The 20,885-nt window shown below is 39.9% G+C and overlaps 2 protein-coding genes across 2 annotated transcripts in view; one reads left to right on the forward strand and one right to left on the reverse strand.

The window, feature by feature from the left end:
• EIF4G2 (eukaryotic translation initiation factor 4 gamma 2) overlaps positions 1 to 2,825 on the forward strand; it is a 10,838-nt gene extending 8,013 nt beyond the window's left edge. The window contains exons 18-22 of the mRNA XM_035890981.1: positions 1 to 257; positions 469 to 673; positions 1,136 to 1,347; positions 1,496 to 1,617; positions 1,923 to 2,825. The exon at positions 1 to 257 is cut by the window's left edge and continues 1 nt beyond it. Of these exons, the coding sequence (XP_035746874.1) occupies positions 1 to 257; positions 469 to 673; positions 1,136 to 1,347; positions 1,496 to 1,617; positions 1,923 to 1,988 (862 nt within the window). The 3' untranslated portion in view covers positions 1,989 to 2,825. The remainder of the gene's footprint in view (positions 258 to 468; positions 674 to 1,135; positions 1,348 to 1,495; positions 1,618 to 1,922) is intronic.
• A 7,187-nt stretch (positions 2,826 to 10,012) lies between these two features.
• Positions 10,013 to 20,885, reverse strand: part of CTR9 (CTR9 homolog, Paf1/RNA polymerase II complex component) — a 31,654-nt gene continuing 20,781 nt past the window's right edge. Inside the window, exons 21-25 of the mRNA XM_009635367.2 lie at positions 20,669 to 20,815; positions 20,083 to 20,240; positions 19,706 to 19,802; positions 19,246 to 19,358; positions 10,013 to 18,981 (exon numbers count right to left, since the gene is read on the reverse strand). Coding sequence (XP_009633662.1) covers positions 18,573 to 18,981; positions 19,246 to 19,358; positions 19,706 to 19,802; positions 20,083 to 20,240; positions 20,669 to 20,815 — 924 coding nt within the window. The 3' untranslated portion in view covers positions 10,013 to 18,572. The remainder of the gene's footprint in view (positions 18,982 to 19,245; positions 19,359 to 19,705; positions 19,803 to 20,082; positions 20,241 to 20,668; positions 20,816 to 20,885) is intronic.

A 20,885-nucleotide genomic window follows, 5' to 3' on the forward strand; every position in this document is an offset into this window, starting at 1 on the left:
ATTCCTGAATGTATTGGACCAGTGCCCCAAACTGGAGGTGGACATCCCACTGGTGAAATCCTACTTAGCACAGTTTGCAGCACGTGCCATTATTTCAGAACTGGTGAGCATTTCCGAACTGGCTCAACCACTGGAAAGTGGCACCCATTTCCCTCTCTTCCTGCTTTGCCTTCAGCAGTTAGCTAAGTTACAAGATCGTGAATGGCTAACAGAATTGTTCCAACAAAGCAAAGTGAATATGCAGAAAATGTTACCAGGTAAGAGTTACCACATAGCTCTTATGTCACTTCATGTTCATGTATGTGAGATGTTTTTTCCTTTAGTTTTTTACACCAGAGTAAAGTAACAAGGCTATTCTGACGCAATCAACTGTTGTGATTCTTAAGAGGTGGTTAGACCCATGAACCATGGATTATAAGTTTTGATTAGCACCAGTACTTAAGTGTGTTTGTCTTATTCATTTGTCAGAAATTGACCAGAACAAGGACCGCATGCTGGAGATCTTAGAAGGGAAGGGGCTTAGCTTCTTGTTCCCGCTTCTGAAACTGGAGAAGGAACTGCTAAAGCAAATAAAATCGGATCCATCCCCTCAAGCCATCTATAAGTGGATTAAAGATAACATTTCACCCAAACTTCATGTAGATAAGGGATTTGTGAATATATTGATGACCAGGTGAGATGCTATCTTGATGTAGTTTAGGTGCATTTTGTTAAGCTACCACTAAGTCACTAATTCTATGAAGGCTGATGTGTAGCTCTGTACAGAAAAATACGCAGTGTGCAGGGAGTTAAACTGTTCTGGGTGGACCTCCCCTGTAATGAAACACCCATTGTATTTCAGAAGAAAAGCAAGACTCCAGGTTTTCATCGATGTGAAGTGTTGTTTTTGCTTGGGAAGGAGAAATCTAGACCTGTGTTTGAGCTGTAACAGAAGCAAAACCAGGATTTTTTTTTGTGGTGCAGAGTCAAGCACAATCCTAATCCACCATGCATGCACCTAACCGCTGATAGAAGCGGGAGGGCATTTTTAGTAATAGCTGGCAAACTGAACTTGAGAGTATTTGTCTTCCTGTTTTAGAACATGAAATCTAGCAGCTTATCGGGTTACAGAACTTAGCTTTTTTTTTTTGTCCAGTTTCTTGCAGTATATTTCTAGTGAAGTAAACCCACCTAGTGACGAATCGGATTCTTCATCTGTTCCATCTAAAGAGCAGTTAGAGCAGGAAAAACAACTGCTTCTTTCCTTCAAGCCGGTAATGCAGAAGTTCCTCCATGACCATGTTGACCTGCAAGTGAGTGCTCTGTATGCACTCCAGGTGCACTGCTACAACAATAACTTTCCAAAAGGTATGTGCACCAAGGCCTTATCCAAAACCTAACTTGTGTCTGCTTGTTTGTGTCTGTGTATGGCTCTCAGGCTTGTCACTGCATTTCTGAGAGTTAAGCAAGCTGTTCATAAGGTTGTAATGGTAACAGTTTAAATGTACTTCTACAGGCATGTTACTGCGCTTCTTTGTTCATTTCTATGACATGGAGATCATTGAAGAAGAAGCCTTCTTGGCATGGAAAGAAGATATTACTCAAGAGTTTCCAGGGAAGGGCAAAGCTTTATTCCAGGTAAACTTGCTAAGACGAGAGGAAAGATGTGTCATTTGTGATTTCTGCTGCACTGGAGTAAACACTTCCAAACAGTGTTTAAGACTTCTAAATACCTAAAAACTTTGTGGAGTCTTTCACTAGGAAGCAGTGAGGTGAGGTGAACTAAAATGTTATTCTTTACTAGAGATCAATATTTAGCACAAAGTGTGGCTGAAAAACTTTTTTTTTTAAATGAGTTGGGGGAAAAAATCAGTGTTCTGTATAAGTAGGATATAGTGGGGAAGTAAGTCCTGCTGCCTTACACCAATTTTATGTAACTGCAGGTAAACCAATGGCTAACCTGGCTGGAAACTGCTGAAGAAGAAGAATCTGAAGAAGAAGCTGACTAAAGAACCAGCCAAAGCCTTAAATTGTGCAAACATACTGTTGCTATGATGTAACTGCATTTGACCTAACCACTGCGAAAATTCATTCCGCTGTAATGTTTCACAATATTTAAAGCAGAAGTATGTCAATAGGGTATCTTCTGCAAAAGGTTTTGTAGTATGTCTTAATAGTCAACAATAAAAATATTTTAGAGTATCTTTAATGTTTAGGTAACAGTGTATTAGCAGCATGCAATAATTACATCATAAGTTCTCGAGCAGAAGCAGTCTGTTGCAAGGGTCGTCTTTGCTGCCAGTTATCATAGGCTGTTTTTAAGTTAGAAAACTGAATAGCAACACTGAATACTGTAGAAATGCACTTTGCTCAGTGTAATACTTGAGTTGTTGCAATATTTGATTATCCATTTGGTTGTTACAGAGAATCCTTAACTGTAATCGATGGTTGTTGCCGTAATAGTATATTGCCTGTATTTCTACCTCTAGTAATGGGCTTTATGTGCTAGGTTTTAATATCCTTGAGCCTGGGCAAGTGCACAAGTCTTTTTAAAAGAAACAGTTTACTTGCACAAAATCTGATCAGCTGAAGAGATGGTTTAATGCCCTTTGGAAGAGGTTTTTGTGGGTGTGAAACATGACATGGTGAGAAATTTGAATTGGTCCCTCTATTATAGTACTGAAATTAAGTCTACTTAATTTATCAAGACATGTTCATGCCCTGATTTTATATACTTGTATCTATCAATAAACATTGTGATACTTGACTTGTTTCTGAATGTCTCCCAGTAGAAAAGCTTTGACTGATGACAAGCTTACTTATGGAAGGAAACATCAGTGGGAGTTGACTTAGACTGGGACCATCTTAAGATTCTCTTTATAACAAATTGTCCTAACATGCAAATGAATTCTAAATACAGTCACAGACAAGATTAGACACTACAGATTTGCTGTGACAGGAGGAAAATTAAAAGAAATTCTGCTGAAGAAATGGTAGGAGTTTGCCTTGTGGTCCAATGTACGCTTTATCAGTGAGTATGTGCTTTTTAACTTCCTAATGCTTTGAACTTTCCCCAGGTCACATGCATGTCATTTTAATCAAGTGGCACTGACCATCAGCTGCCAGTTTCTCAAATCAGCAAAAACCCCCATGAAACAGTTCAATGATGTTGCATTGTACAGGCTTGAAATGTCATCTATTAAATACTCAAAATACCTTACTTCCTAGAACCTTGTCCCTAGTGAAATTTTTTTCCTCATTGATACTCAGACTTCCACTGTTGAAAAGTGATGTATTTGTAATGACTAACAGTAGCGTCTGCTTGACTGAAACTTGGTTTTGCTGGTGCTGGAAGTGCTTTAGGTGCGGTCTGCATTGTGGGAGGTGAAAAGTGGAGCATGAGAGCACTACTAGAGGCCGTAAAAGGGGGCTGCTGTGAGGGGAGGGATCACTTGCATTTATGCACCTTAAAGCGCTGTGACTGGGTGAGTGGGTCTGATTCTCGCAGTTTACTGGCGATTTGCTGTGACAGGCAGGCTCCTTAACCCACAGTTAAATGTAGCGGCCTCCTGCATACTGGGCTCCCTTCAGTGAGTTTCTTCAGATTCCTCAGTAACTTGCTGTACAATTTAGCCCAGTAAATGAAGTCCTTCTGGAAATGAAATGACATTCATAAAGGGTATTTAACTTCTTGAATTGCTAACAAAAATGCTGTGATGCTTAAACACTTTCTCTGCCTTTCAGAAATGTGGCATATCTAACAGTAAACAGGAGAGTGGGATATTTCTGTGGATTCCCACTCAATTTAAGAGAAAAAGGAAAACGGGAATGCTTCCTGTGAGTAACATAGTCATTGCTAGCTCTACAGGGGCTGCAGGGTTTACCCTTGCTTGATGTCCATTCTCGGGTAGATAGAGACACTTCTCAGTACTATACACTCTAAGGTTCTGCAGTTAAGTACCCTTTATTGGGATAGAAGAACATGAGTGTAGCTTAAAGACTTATTTACTCCCAATTCCAAGTTCTGTTTCAGAACTGCATTTTGAGTGTAGCAAGATGCAGTGTAGTGAAACTCAGCATTGCTGTGGTAACAGGGTTGTGTTTTGCGAAGTCTGTTAGTTTCATTTGTGTATGAACTTTGGTGTTAGAGCTGATGAGTTCAGTGGTGCATGACACTACAGCGCTGCTTTCTGTGTACTTCTAGGTTACTAGATAGACAACGCGCTTCATTCCCATGTCCAGCAAAACTCAAGACAGGAACCACAAGAAAGGGAAGAACAGTCATAATAGGTAGTTTCCAACTGAATTTACTGTAGAGGTCAGAGAAAAAGGCAATAGCATAAGGAGGGAGGTGCAAGTAACAACCATTCTTAGTTAAAGTGGTGACCAGTCTAGTCTTCACCCAAGTTGGAGAAGGTGAAGCTGGCAGCTGTAGAGGTTTGAATAGCCTAACAGCCTTGTGTTCTTGCCCAGTCAAAAATGTAATTACTACGCTATTGGGTATTTGTGCGTGGAGGCTTTGCTGCTTGGCTTGTCTGTAACTAGTCACCAGTTAGGAACTCTGTGTGAGGGAAGGGTAAAACTTCTATAAAAACCAAAACCGTGGACTAGAACATGTGCAGCAGAAAACGCTACTAAACTGTAGAATTACTGTCTATTGTGGGACATGGGCAAAATTTATGTGCAATTAATAAAACCAGATCTGGTTTCTTGAAACTGGTATAAAAAAGGCTCTTGTAACTGCAGTCTGTACATCAACATTTCCATAGATAAGGAAAGGAGCATTTTCACTTGATCTTCAGCTGCTTGCTGCGCTTCTAGTGCCTGACTGCAGTGCTTGTGACTGAGTCACTCTGGAAAAGCAGATGGGTGTCTAGGTGCTCAAACTTGTGTGTGGCTTTGAACTGAGTTGCTTTGTATTTTAAATAGAGCATACTCCATTTTAAATAGTGAAGTTGGTCAAAATTAAACCAATATAACTGATCAATGATAATGGCCTGTAATAGTGTTTATTTTGTTAAATGCTAGGTATAACATACGCTCATAGGAGGATTGGGAAAAACTGTATATTAAACATTTCATACCTGCTGTAGTCATCAAGTTTACCTTCTGAAATGTTGAACTAGGTTGTGGTTACCATTCAGGAAACTTCCACGTATCAGAGTTGCCAGGTGTACTCGGCAGCAAGGTGCTGGAAAGCAGTGAGTTGATCCATACCAGATTTGAAGGCCTTCTGCAGGAGAGGTTAGGGGCTGGCTATTGGAAATGAGCAGTTGCTGTGAATTTGCATCTTTTCCAACAAGTAAACGGCGTAAGAGCTGGACTGCTGCCGATCCTCAGTGTTTATACCAGTAGAAGACTGGATCTCTTTTTCAAGATACAGTTGTCCCTGGTGCTCAGTTATGTTAAATTTAGATATTTCAGGAAAGTGTTCTGATCCAGGTTCCCAAGAGTCAAAACATCTGCATAACTGCACAGGCGTAATTTTTCTTCGGGAAAAGCGCAGGAAGAAGCCTTGTGGGGTTTGGGGGGCAGGGGGGAGGCTGGGTACAGAACAAACTTTTTGTGAGTATGACTGACGTGCTGTTTGGATTTGGAGTGCTTTTCCAGAGCTACAAATAAATCAAAATGCTAAGATAACTTCAGCACAGTTTAATAATAGTTGCTGTAAATTTTCAGAATGCATCTGAACCATCAATTACATCTTATGTTGCAATCCAGGCTAGCAGCTACCCTGACTGCTAAAAATGATTTTATCGCCTGTTCATGCCTATTCCCTGAAATCTGTTATTAGAGGGCTGGTGCAACAGCTGCAAGGGGAGAGCTTACTCTTGCATGTGCCTGGAGAATCCCACACTTACTACATGTTGCTTGCTACAGTGCTTACTTCAGATACTGCTCCGCTACGGCCCTGACTGTGGCAAACAGAAGTCTGTTGGTGTGATCTTGTCTTGGGGGCTGGAGTGTGTGGCACCACCTCTGTCACCCGTGTTGCCCTGACCTAGAAGAGCTGGAGGCTGATGCTGTGAAAGCTGATGAACAGCAAAAGGGGACTGCTACACCTCCCTGCGCTCTCCCGTGTTCCTCCTCACCCCTTGCGGGGTGGGGAGCTGTTGTGGGGCTGCTACAGGAGTTACCTGCAGCTGATCAGTGTATGTTCCCAGCCCGAGGGGCCCAGTCTCCTGGAAGGGGGGGTAGAGAAGAAAAGGGGGGTGGTGATGTATTCTACCTCACGTTGAAATAATACAGAATTGCTAAGGCAGAAGCATGCTGTGGTTAAAACGGGGCCTGGGCTCAAGGATGTTTGGAATATTCTTGCCACATGAGACCCACATATTCATTTGGCAGAGTTGCTTAAATAATTATTTGCACTGAACACAAACCAATTTTGAAGCCAGTAATTAAATACAATTCAAATTTGAACGAATGGGGAAAATGGGAATCGGAATGTGAGAGTAGTGGCAGGCTGTGCCAAGATACTCATGTAAAACTACTTTCCCCTCACCTCACATAAATTGCCCTATCTCCTGGTAACCTGATCATGGCTACTTTTTAGCTGAATGTTGCTGGCTGGGGACCAGAAGTATTCTACAGCTGTTTTGCCTCTCCAGGCAGATACAGTCTCAGTTCAGGGGGTAAAGTCTGCTATAGGCACATCTATAAATTGGTACAGCTACTCCTATATTGTATCTTCAAAAGCAAAACAGAAATAGCCATATGCTGCTGAGACTTAAGCTGCTCATTGTAGCAGGAAAGGAAAAAATGGTACAGCAGATTTATAGTTGCAGGTACGAGGGTTTAATAGAACTAGCAGCAGTAACTTAATGGAGACCAAGAGTTTTGCAGGCTTCTGCAACTGCTTCCACAACAGCCAAGACCCGACCTCCGGAGGAAGCTTGCAGTTGGCTTCAAAAATAGCTGCGTGGAAAAACTTTGCCTTCAAGTAAGGTACGAAGCAGTTACAGGCTCAGCCTGGATACGCTCCCTTCCCGGAAATTCAGAGTTAAGCCTTGCTCCTAAACAACCCAAGAATTCTCTGGAACAAAAGCAGGCTTTCACCTCTGAGGTTCGGGGCTGAAGTAAGATCCTTTAGGTGGAAGAAGTTCCTTGAATGGGGTGGCTTTAAGGAGGTGATGTCAAGGTCCTACGGGCTCATCTGGATTCATTTGCTAGAGCCCCCATCCATTTCCTCTAATGGCTCCTGCACAGCTGGTAGGTGGAGACGGTGGGGGGGGGTTTTCAGAGAGTTGACTGAGCAGCCATGACAACAGAGTTACACTTGGCATAAATACGTGGCTGGAGTGAGGAAAGCAACTATCCGAGTGGGATTTTTATCTTCAAATATTTTGAAGTTTCTAGCAACGTAAATCTTAAATTTAGTTTTTGTTTATGTTAGCAGTGAAAGCGCCTGAGGGATCCAATGCGTGAAGTATTCCCAGAACTTTATTATCTAAGAAGCTATGCAAAACACTTAAGTTTGTGAAAGGGATGTTTAACTGGTTTGATAAAGTATGTCAAGGATGAGGAGTTTATAGACTTAACACGTTTGTTATAAAATAGATCCTTTTGGTAGGACAAAGTGAATTTTAAGAAATGAAGGGCAAGTTAGCAAGAATGTTGTGAAGGTTTGCATTTGTGTGGTGATTTTCTTTAACCCTTTAAGGAATGGTTGCATATTCTTTCAGACTTAACACACCGTTGACGATTTAATCACTTCAGAGCATAGAATACTAGGTGAGTGGCCTTTCTCAGAGAAGAATCTTGCCGATTTTAACTAAATATTAAAAATAATGCCAAATTACACCAAAGTTAGAGGTCACTGCGGTAGAGGCTTGCTTTGTTTCAGCTGCTAGCCAGGGGTAGTACTGTCATCTGCGTCAGCTCAGGGACCTGTGGTATGACCAGATACTTGAAATACTTAATTGGAATGGGTCGCTTGACTTTTTTCCTATGTATTAGTCAAATTATAAACCCAAAGTCAAATACACTTTTCTGCTGGGAATTTACATTCTGAGGAAATTAACTTTGCAGATTCCTGTGATACTACGCTGCCATTATGATTCAGCGATAAGGTGACATCATACAAATACAAGTCTGGAGAATCAGTTCACAGCTGCTCCTTTAGAGAACAGTTGCTTTCCATAGCCAAGTAGTAAACAAGGCACCAGGCATGTGTGGTGGCCATCTCCATGTTCCTTCTGAGCCAGGTATGTGAAGCAGGGCGAGTACTTGGGGCCTAGGGGTTTTTTCTGTAGGTATATACACCCCCACATGTATTTTGTGTATATGTATATTACATATATATATATACACCCATTTATTTGTATTCCTTCTCTTCCTCAGAGAAATGCCATTCAGCTACTCAATTCTTTTAAGCCTACGTTGTTCACTGACTTGATATTTCAGATTCTGATGAACAGTAGAAGCATTAACTCATCCCACTTCCCACTTTCAATACAGCAAAACAACAGGAACTGTCCCTGGGTACAGCTGACACTTCAACCTTAAATACTCTCAAAACAGGTAGCGCAGCGAGCCAAGAGGGGAAGTGTAGGACTGCTTCCATCTTATACAAAGGAAACTGTTTTGAAGTCGAGCCAAGCGTGACAAAGTAAGGATGTACAGACTGCGCTTTTATTTTTCACTTCCAGCTTTGTAAAAGCTTGGTGAGAGGTGCGTCTGCTTTCAGGAGGACATAGATAACTGATCAATACATCAGCTTCATTTCCTGCTTCAGTGAATGCTTCCATGGTGACCTGCAATTTCCCATAGTTCTCCAGCTATAGAATTGATCTAATGACAGTGCCAGCTCCCTTTAATGTTCAAGACCATGAAAGGCCATTTGTAAACTCAATTAGAGAAGTAGCTCAGTAGGCTTAACAGTGCTGGTAGGGATCATAATGCAACAAACAGCAGAAAACACACACCCCCTTTTGGCACAGAGGGGCAGCAGGCTAAAGCTGTGCGGGCCCTCCGCAACGTGGGGGACCGATGGTAGCAGGTCAGGGGCTGGAATGGCGCTGATGAAACATAAGCCATATTAAAGTACGTGTTAGTGTATCCACCATCCTTACTGAATTCTTGCCGGTGCAAATTCCACAGTAATCATAAAGGACTGAAAAAGAATTAAGCAAATAAATCAATACTTTCCATATTCTCCTAGAAGGCTCTGCACACTTAATCTGGTTATAAGAGGAAATTTCATTGATTCAAATTCTTCCTTTCCCTCTTGTTCTTATAAACAGACTGCTCCTCAGTCGAACAATAAAAATTCAAGTAACACTGTTACTTCTGACATCGTATGAGCTTTGGATTTCATCTTTAAATAAGAAGCATTCAAGGTAACAAAGACTGAGTTGAATCCTGGTAATCCGCCTGTTATCTGTGCAGTAAAATACATATCCAGCAGCTGAGCACGTGGACACTACACCCTGGAAAACACTTCCAGAAGCACAGGCTTTTCTATAGAGCCCAGCACAGGCGTTGGAACAGCTCAGTCTTGCACATAGGTCAGCCTGAGACCAGTACACACACCCACAGAGGAAGAGTCCCCCACTCCCCGCAACACTGAATTTGGGTAAGACAAGATGGTTCTAGTCATACGCTGTACTGTCTTTGTGTACTTACCGCAAAACTGAGTTCTGTCTTGATTTCTTGGACACTCATTTGTTAGCTACTTTGTCACAGATGCACAGGAAGTAATTATTAAATTTGGCTGATACTATGAAAAAAAGCTTGGTGTTGCCATTAGCTGAAACAGCAGACATATAATACAATTGGAAAAAAACCCTAAATGTAAAAAAAAAAAAAAAACCAAACTCATAAAAGGCAAAATATGAAGGGAACTGGTAGATGGATACCAACAGTATGCAAGCCTGTTCTTGGAAATGTCCCTTTAAGTTCTAAAGTGTGATTAAGGCTTGTGTAAACTTGATCCTACCAGACTGTTCTTGGGGGGGGGGGGGGGGGGAGGGGGAAATTAGAACAAATAAATTAGAAACTAATTCAAATGAATAACAAAGACGATGTCTGAGCCACTGTTTTGCTGGGTGGGATTCCTTTAACTTAAATTCAGCTACCCAAATGTTGAGTGTCTAGACATCTATACGTTCCTTAGGCAACAGACAGAAACAGGCTCCTCAGAAAGTGGTTCACGCCACCCGCCTTAGATAATTGTCCTAGGTAGGATGGTTTGCCCTCTGGGGATGCCAGTCCATGGGCCTCCATGGTGTCTAGACTGCTAATTTTTAGATGTCTGAAGATAAATGAAATTCATCTAAATCACCTGGCCATATAATACGGAAATAAAGTTTGCCGTACCTGCATATTAACACATGAGTGCACAGGCCACAAGTTGTGTGCTGTCCCAGTGCTCTGCCATGATTCGGCACATCCACCTTCTGACAGCTGCTGAAGGCACAGCAAACATCTTATTTTAAACTGTCTCAAGCAGAGCTGCCTCCTTTTTCTCTTGACATTGCCGCTCCTGCTTGTGAGCTTCTGCCCAGGATTTCTCTGCCTCTGCCAGAGCCAGAGATGCCGCCACTAAGCGTGAAGCACAGATCTGCTTTCTGCTGGGAAGCGCATAGCTTTGGCCTCAGCTGTCAGAGGTCCAGAAGACAAGATGAACATTGCTATAGCCCTGCCTCCAGCATGTGAGAATTTTCCTCTGTACAACACTTACAGTAACCCATTAAAGAAAGACATTTCCTAGACACTTGTTCAGTTGGGTAGCTTCTTCAAGAAATTCTGCACTAGACGTCTAAGCGGGAACACAGCTGCAACGTCCCCTGCTGCCAGGGACTGAGGGTTACTTGGGTATGACTGGAACCCTTTGTACTGGCTACCTCGGAAGTGATTCACAGCACTACAGGTGCCAAGACCAGAGGAACTGGAACCGTACAAGTCTCAGTTACCTAAGGTGTCAGAAAAGTCTTAGTATGTGCTTCAGGGACCAGGAAAGCCTCTTCTCTCTTCCCTGTACACTAGAAAAGCTAACTACAGCGTGAAAATTCTGTTAGAGTAAGTTGGCTGTCAGTCTTCCAGTTATTACAAGCTGCTCATTTAAAGTCATCTGTCTTTTGGGAGAGTTTTTTGGTGGGCTTTTGGTTCTGCATCTCATCCTCCCACCTCCAAGGACGGGTTGTGGATTTTTGTTGGTTTTTTGGTGGTTGCTTTTGGTTGGTTTTTTGGTTTTTGCTTTTTTTTAAATTGTCATGGGAAGTTTCCACAAACAAAATAAACACATGTGATTATTTGGCAACCTCAGTGATTGTGCAACTCTAACCGCAGCCTGTGCTGAAGCTTTCCAGAAGGTATTGATTAATAGCCTACAGAAAGTACTCTGTAAAAGCAAAGCAGCTTTGTAGCAGTTTACTTAAGACAGGAATTGAATGAAGGCATGCCTGGCCCAAAACCTAGCTCTTCAATGAAGAGATGAACAATGAAGATTAGCTTTTAGCAATAAAAGTTTAATTCTGTAAGACAATTCTGGCCCTAATTTGTTTCCAAGTCAAACTGTTGGCCAGGACTTCAACCCTTCTAATTGTAAAATTATGTGTTTATATTCTTCTGTTTTTAAATTAAACCACTCAAAACCAAAACCAGATTATTTTCACTAGCCTTCCTACTATGAAGGAGGAGAAAGAGGCTGTTGTACATGTTGGAGATAGTATCCTATTATCAATCAAGCAACAATGCCTGCCATTTTACAATCAAGTAAGACACATTTTCTGCTCCAAGGACCTTGCAGATCAGACAAAAAGGGTCTGACATGAATTAGAGGAGGCTGTATTCTCCTGTTGTGAGTTAACGGCTAAAAAAGGGTAAGTCATTAGAATCTGAGTGAAAAACATTGACCTAATCTGTATTATTCTATTTTTGTAGATAAAGTGATTTTGTTTGCCACAGTAATGACTACACATGCTTTCAATGATCTAATTAAACATAAGAAAATAAAATGGTTACAAACAGTACAATAGTTCAGCAAAATATGTTAGTGCGTTATTATTAAAAACAACAACCATTAAATTTAAAGTAATAGTAAATATGATTTTAAAATACAGCTGGAGATCTGAACAACTTTGGGTAGCAGTATTTTAGGTCCTGTACAACTCAATAAGAAATCATCCTGTCCCAAAGCAGCTTAAATTTTATTCAAGTCACCCCCATTGCGAAAGGGCTAAAAAGCCTGAGTGAGTGTTCCCCCTTACATAGGTATCAGTGAGAACATGCTACATGAAATTCAGGTCTCCCGATACACAATTTGTAGCCCACCTCTTTGCCCACCTCCTTGTCCACTATGCCTTCTCACACATTTCTTGAAAATAACATCAAAACCAAGAATGTACGAAATCAGTAAGAAACACTACATCACTTCAACTGGTATAAAGAAATGGAACATCCCGCAAAAGCACAATTGAAGGTAGCTGCTAATGTTCATAGGCAATTTAGACCAAAGACGGTGAGCAATTGAAAAAATGCAATTCTTTTTTTTACTGAGAATCACTTCTATGTAAACACTATAGATGTTATCAACCTTTTGCTTATGTACAAGCTTGCATTGCAGTTGCCTGATGTGAGCCCTGCCTTCTTCTCTGATCACAGCACTATTTGACTAACTGGACAAAGCAGCTTAGACCCATGGTGTAGATACACCACAGCAATTGAGAGAGGTGGTCAAGGCATGTTTTTCTCTGCATGGTCCATTCAAACTTAACTTTCCACATAACTCCACTGATAGTTTCTTGTATAAGCAGCAGCATTATCTGCAACTGCAGCCATGGAGTCCTGGTCTTAAGGTGAATGACTTTCTGTCTCTCGATTATGTCTTTCATGATATTTTTTTTTCCCCTATTTTTTTTTTTACTGTATATTTTGCTTGATTTTACTGTTACCATTTCCAAACTCTGCTTTTACAGTTGGGTAGATCAATAGCTCTTGCATATGCACTGAAAAACAATATCCTTTCCCCTGCCCTATTTAAAGACAATGGAAATTGAAACACTCATGGGCAAAGCAAGTGTCTCTTTGGGCATTAATTATGAATAAGTGAGCGCAGAGGAAAAGAAAGCCAAAATAGAAGACCCAAGTTAGAAATATGGAAACCCAAGTAATGAAGTAGCAAGACCATAAATAATGTACCTATTTTTAAGCACAAATCTGACACATTGTTTCTTTTTGTTTCTTTCCTTCCCTGTCCCTTCCAGCAATACAATTTTGTTATAGGGCAACACCTAATTACCTTATATCCATAACTCAGCTAATGCTTGTAAGGCTCTTTTGCCTTGCACAAACCATGAACAGCCTACAGACTGAAAAAGCAGCAAGGAACGCTCCTAGAAAGAGTTATGGGTTAAGGCTCCTGCAAGTACACATTAATTCCCCTGATGCAGTGACCGTAAAACATAACAGATGCATGAAGATGAGAGGCACGAGTCTGTATGAATCATAGGCAGAAAACCCAGTGCATCCAGGTATACACCCAGGGAAATGTTTTTTACTGCCTGAACAGCACAGTCTTCATCTGCAAGGACCATTTAACAGAAACTCAGCTAAGTAATAATAAAGAGACTCCAAATTTTTGTAGCTCATCAGGAGAGTGAACAAGTTGAGCACCTCCATTAGAGTATCATCAAAAACAGGCAAACATGCCCCAAAAGCAATCTGTACCCACCATCAAGTGCAAGTATTCTTAACAGGTATGTCTTCGCTGAAATTCAGAAATAGGCATGCTGGAAGTTAAAAATGTATGTCCCTGGAAAGTCAAGATAATTTTGACTAAAATCACCACCTTGAATTTGTGCATAAATATGCTTAGGTCCTGCAAACCCAAATGAGACATCATTCCTCTTTCCTTTTTAGTGCTAGAAAATAGCTAACAATAATTCTTCCTTCCCAGATGGTCAAGGACAGCTTCCCACAAGAAAAAAAGAATGTTAACTTTTGCTTAGACAGACTCGCGTGAGAATGGGACATGTACTAGTCATAGTTCAGTACAGCATGGCAGATACAGACAGCAGAGCCAGTTTAGAGCAGTTCTAACTCTACTGAAAGTTGGAACAAAGCAGAGTTATCTGTCTTGAAAGAGTGGAGATGGATGAAGAGCAGTTTCATATTCTCTGATGCATCTTCAAAACTGATAGTAAACTGTCACCAGTGCAAGGAAAGTCAAGACTGGTATTTATTAGTACCTTGGCTCTGCTTGAGAGGGTGCTGCTTAAAGCAGTCTGTTGATTTAGCAGTGCCTGTATAGCCAGAACCTTCAGGTACAGAAGTGAGAAGACACTGAAGGACAATTTTCTCTGAATAGATTGGTGGAAAAAGCCAGAGGGAATATAGCATTACAAGAGATTCTTCTTAAACTACAACCTCCTCTGTTCTATTGTTACAAAATGAGCAGCACATCTGGAGTTCAAGCAACAATGTTGGGGCCACCTCCGAACAGTCAGATACAGGGACAAGCATAAGGTTAGGATGATAATTATATAGAAGCAGCAATATGGGCTCTTTAGCATGTATTGTTTCAAATGGAGCTATAAGAAAAAGGTGAACTCAAACAAGTGTGCCGTTATGACAGTTTGCAGGCCAAATACTTCACCAGTCCCAAGTTCTGGAGGTTGCAGAGAAAGGACGAGTTTTTGCCTAAGGGTAAAGGAATAAATAAAAAGGGGAAGAGAACAACCTAGAGGGACAGGTGTATCCCTGACAATAAAAATTATTAATTTATTTAAAAAAATAAATGTTCTTAATTCAAAGAAGGTCATGACTATAAGCATTCTTAGCTTCTCTAGGGTAAGGATCAAAGGAAAAAAAAAACACCACAGACTCCCACATTTTAAGCTGCGTGACTATACAACTGTACTGTCTATAGGTTCTGCTAAGACTAAAAAATCCTAAATTTTCAAGTATTTCTAGTATAAACTGCACAAAGTTTGAGCAGATGTGTAGACTGAAATTCACAGATAAGACAGAAATACTACACTACAGTATACTTACTTGGAATTTCTCTCCTGTTTCCCTATTTGTTATTCCCTTAGATTCTGTCTCCAATTCAAATCTTCTGTAGGGCAACTACAGTGTTTAGCTAAAGAGTAAAATACTATTATTAGGAGACCAGTAAGTACTACCAGCTGAGAAAAGTAAGTATTTGGTTACATGCCCTTTCTCATATCCATTTTGTCAACTTGTTTTGTTACCCAGATTAATACTAAATTTGTCCTTGCTGACTGCAGCTCTAGCAGTAGAAGTTTTCCAGGCAACTCCTGAATTCAAGATTCATCTACTTAAAGTTAGCTACTACTATCTGCCAAGCAGATCATCAGACCACTACATCCCAAGTAAAGAAACTGCACAAAACAAAGTAGGGAGGAAACTTGTTTCAGAAAGCCTGCAAGTTTTAATATAAGATGACCACAGTATTAATCAACCCCTAATGCAACAGTTTAAATCTGTGCAGGAGGAAGAGGCTTTGCTACAACACTACTCTGAACAGAATAATATTTAACATGGAAAGCAACTCACTCCCATAAAGAAGCCCTTCCTTATAAAAGGTAGTGATACAATTTTAGCTGTAGTGCTCCTACCATAGGTCTTGCCTTGTCCAAACCACTCCTTGGCAGTGCATTCCCAAATATATTCCTGTACCTTGCTTTTATGTGGATAGACTACCACCATTTTCAGAGTTGAACTAGCAGGAGTGGACACTTAGAACAAATCAATTTACACACAGATGCCTTGTTATTCAGCAGTGACAGCTACTCCTTCCCACCAAGTACTGATGTGTTTCTTAAAGAGAAAAACTTGAGTAGGTGGATCAAAACCAAAACAAAACCCCAAACCACGGAAGAACTCAGCCACTTCAGTTTGGTTTTTTTTAATTTGTATTTCAAGTGTTTGCTCTGTGAAAGGCCTAGTCTCTAAGTTTCAGGAATGACGTAATTTTTTTTTTTTAAATCAACTCCTTGCTAACAGCAAACTCTACATGATCCTTTTCTACCATATTGTAGAGATGTGCTCACATGTGAGGAGAGCAAAACGCTAAGCTGTAACAGAGCTCAACAGAAAACACTTTACACAGTCATGCAACTTATTAGTGGATGCATAACAAACTAGGAAAAAAAACACTACTATAGCAATGCAGTATTACACTTCTAACTCCCTGTATTTCATTCTGGAATAGATTACTGCTATAAATAAAAGAATTTAAAAGCTGCAAGCCAACCATCTACTTCAGAAGGCAAGGAATGCTGCCAAGAGAGAATGACGACAACATTATTCTACCACTTCACTTACAAAAAACAAGCATTAGAAGAAATGAATTAAACTAAAACACAGCTTTCTCTCCAATTACAGCAACATGCGACTTTATATATAACCTTAATCCTCCCATTAACCCGCTTAATCAAAGGGAAGAAAAAAAGAAGTTAACTCCTGGGGCTTCCCCCCCCCCCTTTTACTCAGTAAAAACCCAGAAAGAGAAGCAAAAGCATCCCCTGTGCTCCTTTCCCTGCTGATTGGCCTCTTGTGTATCACGCATTTCAAGCCCTTTCAAGTCATAACCTCTTCTTACAGGCCTCCTTTCTGACTGTGGAAAGCTCAGAAAATGCACTTACTCCTCAGACAATAGATGTATGGAAACCCTTTTTATTTTACACTTATTGAAAATACTTCTCTCCAACTGGCTGTTAGATCTGAAGACCTGCTCAGGCTATATAGAGAGCTAACTTTTACCTACAGAAAATATATTTTGCTACATACAGCACCAAACCAAGACCTTCAGACCTTTCGTAACAAAAATACAATTAATAACATGATAGAGAAAGCTATGATAGTAGAAATATTTAAGGCAGAAAAAAGTTTCTAAGATCCCATAGTTAAAAACTGGTTACTCTCATACTTGCAATTGCTGCCAGTGCTCCATTTGTTTCACCTTGCATGTATTGTTTTTCCTTTGTTGCATTGATTTCCTCACACTTCTTACTTCACAGCTTCTTAAGTGAGGCAGTGTGACATCAAGCATACATACCTCATCTATCCACTGCTTCCTTGTGACTCTGAACAAGGCAAGCACCTGGGTCATGATTCTCTTGACAGAAAAATCATTTCCTACAAGGGCCGCAAATTTTCCTCAAGAGCCTGTTTTCAAAGCTAGCTTCCAGTCTTGGACTGTTGCAAATCTTCCACCTATGTGACTGTATCATCGAGAAGGCCAAGTTAAGATTCAGTTTTGCTCTAATCCAACAAGCATGACAGCTGTTCTTCTATTCTGAATGTTACACCAAGCATGCAAGTTTTAGGTAAGACCACACATAGAAACTTGGTAACAAACTGAGCCATGAAAAGAAACATCTCAACTGTTCTGCTTTCTGCTTTGTCTGCTATGGTTACCAACAGCCCATAAACACATGAAAAAAAACATACACAATGAGAACAGCTAATGCTCACAGCAAACCAGAAATAGCAGCATGGGAAACATAACTTGCAGTTAGTACTTAAAGTGAGCTATCAGTAGGGACAATCCAGACCTTCTAAAAACAAAGCAACATAGTTTATGCTGTAGTCTATTGAAATCAGTAGTGATATACTATCCCGATCTACATAATCTTCTCTTAGCAAATGCTTAAAATAGGACTTCATGACCAATTAAAAAAGTTAGAAAAACATTTTTGGACTGCTACAAAAGACTCATTTTTTCAGAACTACAGGGAGAAATCAGATTAATTTTAGTCTACAATGCAGCAATTTTCCTTGTTGTTCCTGAATACATGATATGAAAGCATTTAATTCCAGAAACCATGTACTTAAGCTAAAATAAAGACTACTTCCTCAAAACATGTTCCTTTGTCAAATTTAACATTTTCAGGTTTTCTGCTTATACCTTCTAAGGGGCAAAATAAATCACTCCAAGCAAATAAGCAGGAACAGTTTATTGTGACACTGGCAGCTTTTCCTTTCTCAAGTAATACGGAATTCTCTATTTTTTTTTATCTGCCAATTTAAATATTTCATCTATACCTGCAACATTACTTTATAAGATTTCTTTGATATCTGCATCTTTTCACCTGATTTAACACAAAAACATAAGCAAAAGAACAAACTCTTGGAAACATAAGGAGTAGTAACGTGGCAAATGTATTCTTTAATAGAAAGTAAGAAAAACCTCCCTACTGACCTTTATTCAGAATGAGGAGATACATATCCACAGCTCTTTGTTCCATTTGGTAGGATTTTAAGATCCATCTATGCATGTATAAGCACAGAATACACAGTTTTATCCACACTGGAACCATCTAAACAGAGATTTTATGTTCCATAGTTTTTACATGCATTCCATCCTTGGTGTGCTGATTATAGTACAGGGATTCTGTTCTTCATCTACAGCAGTTTCAATTTAAGAATACACCATAAGCCAACTTAGAGAAACATCCATTAGTTGCTAATAGAAAGAATCACAGGAGGGTCTCACAACAGTTTACTAAAACATTAAGGTGGGTTTTTTTTAAGTCACAGTTTTCAAATATAAAAATTGGATTTTCCCTATAACTGAAATATATTTACATGAACATTTTAAAAAGATGGTCTGTAATTTAGATCTAATCGCTGTCATCTGAACCACCTTCAGATCCCTCATCGTTGGATCCTTCTGGTTCAGATTCGTTACCAGATCCTCTGCCAGAACCCTCATTGTCAGATCCTCTCTCAGAATCTCTGTCTGAGTCAGCACTGCGAGAAGCTGGGCGAGATTCATTTTCTGAACCACCGGAACGACTTCTCCCTGACTGTACAGACTCGTTGTCAGACTGCTCTGAATCTGACCGCCTCCTTTTTCTAGCAGACCTGTCACTGTCAGAATCTTCCTCAGATGGGTGGACACTGGACCTCCTCGGACTACCTGCCTCGCTACCAGATTTGTTTCTGTTATCAGAATCACTATCAGAAACAATGCGTTTACTGTGCTGTTGTTCCCCATCATCTGAATCGCTGTTGCTGTTCCTAGCATGTCTGTAAGGAAAAGAAAACAAAAATCCAGTATTAAAAGATGCTATCCTTAGCTTAAAAATAAAATGAGATACTAGGATTTCAGTAATGCTAGCTAGTTATCAGAATGAGAAGAACGAGTTGCATTGGTTTGCAATGGAAAGTCATGTTGTGAGTATAATGAAAAGCTTCTCGTTATCTTCGCATTAACCCATTATTAACACTGTAGTTTATTTTGAAAGCATGCATTGAAACTTTAGTATATAAAAAGTTAATTAAGGTTCTTACCCATCATCAGCAATTTTGAGTTTGTCCTCATCAGAAGAATCATCACTTGACGAAATGATGGCTTTTGATTTGATCTTTCCTTTCATTGAAGGAGGCAGACGTTCTGGTTTGGGCTGTATAAAGGAAAAACAAAGGGTTGCTTGTTCATGTGGCTAGTTACAGCATAGGGCCCAAACGCAGAAACATAGTCAGGAAAGCAGACATGCTTTTAACAGTTTAAAGTCATTAGATCAAGATTTTCCTTTTACTGTCACTTAATTCTACATGGCTTTGGGAATATCCTTTTCATCCTTGAAGCTGCTATAGCGACAGGGGAGGAGGACATAAATAAGCTCAAAGGCAGTTTTCTACAAGAAGTTTTGTCGTAATTTTCAACGTTAACAAATCTCTCTCGGCTAGGATAATGCTGAGTCCAAACGCATTTTTAGAAAGTGATGCAGTTATTCAGGGTTTAACTTACAGCCTTCTTTTTCTCTGCTTTGAGTGGACGTCGTTTCTTAGGTCTCGGACCATTTTCATGTTCTTCATCATCACTCCCCTCATCTGCCTTCTGGGGTCTGAAACAAACATTTTATATGATGTAAAGCATAACATCACAAAAAAAAACTTACACATGCTAAAATATCAGTCTCAAGAAATGTCTAGCTGATCAAGTGTTGCTCGTACTTCTTTTGCAGAGTGCTGTTTAAATTTTATAATGTGCATGTGTAAATAAAAATTAATCATGTGACCTCTTAACAACAGTTCATTTTTTAAGTTGTTATGGAAGACTGCATGAGAATATACTTAAAAGCCATACTTTAATGTTAGACTTCCCTGAGAAATAGTATCAGTTACCTCCTCCTCTTCTTCTTCTTTCTCTCACCCTCCTCTTCTTCCCCATCTTGTTCACTACCACTGCCCTTCCTCTTCTTTTTCTTTCTAGACACGGGCAGATCTTCATCACTGTCATCATTGACGAATTCATCAAATTCCCCTGTTCCTTTTTTTGAACGCTATGATAAATAAAATCCCCACAATATAGCCCATTAGTCGCCTTCCAGTTAAGAAGCTAAAAGAAAACAATTCAAAATAGAAACTTTATCTAAACACATTTTTGAAGATACAGACCTTGTGCCAACTTTCACATAATCTCTAGATTGGTGTCATTAAGAAACTGATTCCAAATTTGCACATAATAAAAAAAACCTTCTTCTGTTATTTTAACAATTGAATAGACAGATTTTGGTTATGCCATTGGGCTTGAAACTTAGTATTACCTTCCAATTTTTACATTTGAGTACTAAACCTGTGCAATTTCACTCCGTGAAGCCTAGAGGCTTGCAACTAAAAACCTGTACTACTGCAAGAGACCATATGTCAGAAGGGGAAAATGAAGGAGATTTAAAAAAAAAAAAAAAAAAAAAAAGAAATTCTGTTCTACCCTGCCTCCACCGCCACCACGTTTTTTCTCCTTTGATCCTTCTACTTCACCAGTAAACATCAGGATATTCTTGGTTTTCTCCACATATTGAGCTCTTTGTTCCAGAAGTTTCTTCTGTTCTTCTTTTTCTCTTAGGCGCTTCTCTTCCTGAAACAGAGAGAAAACTAACCATTACTACTGTATTTGCAGCATCACGGTGATTCTAATCGCAGGCATA

The sequence above is a fragment of the Egretta garzetta genome, unplaced genomic scaffold, assembly GCF_000687185.1.
Source record: "Egretta garzetta isolate BGI_Z169 unplaced genomic scaffold, ASM68718v1 scaffold133, whole genome shotgun sequence".
Lineage (NCBI taxonomy): Eukaryota > Metazoa > Chordata > Aves > Pelecaniformes > Ardeidae > Egretta > Egretta garzetta.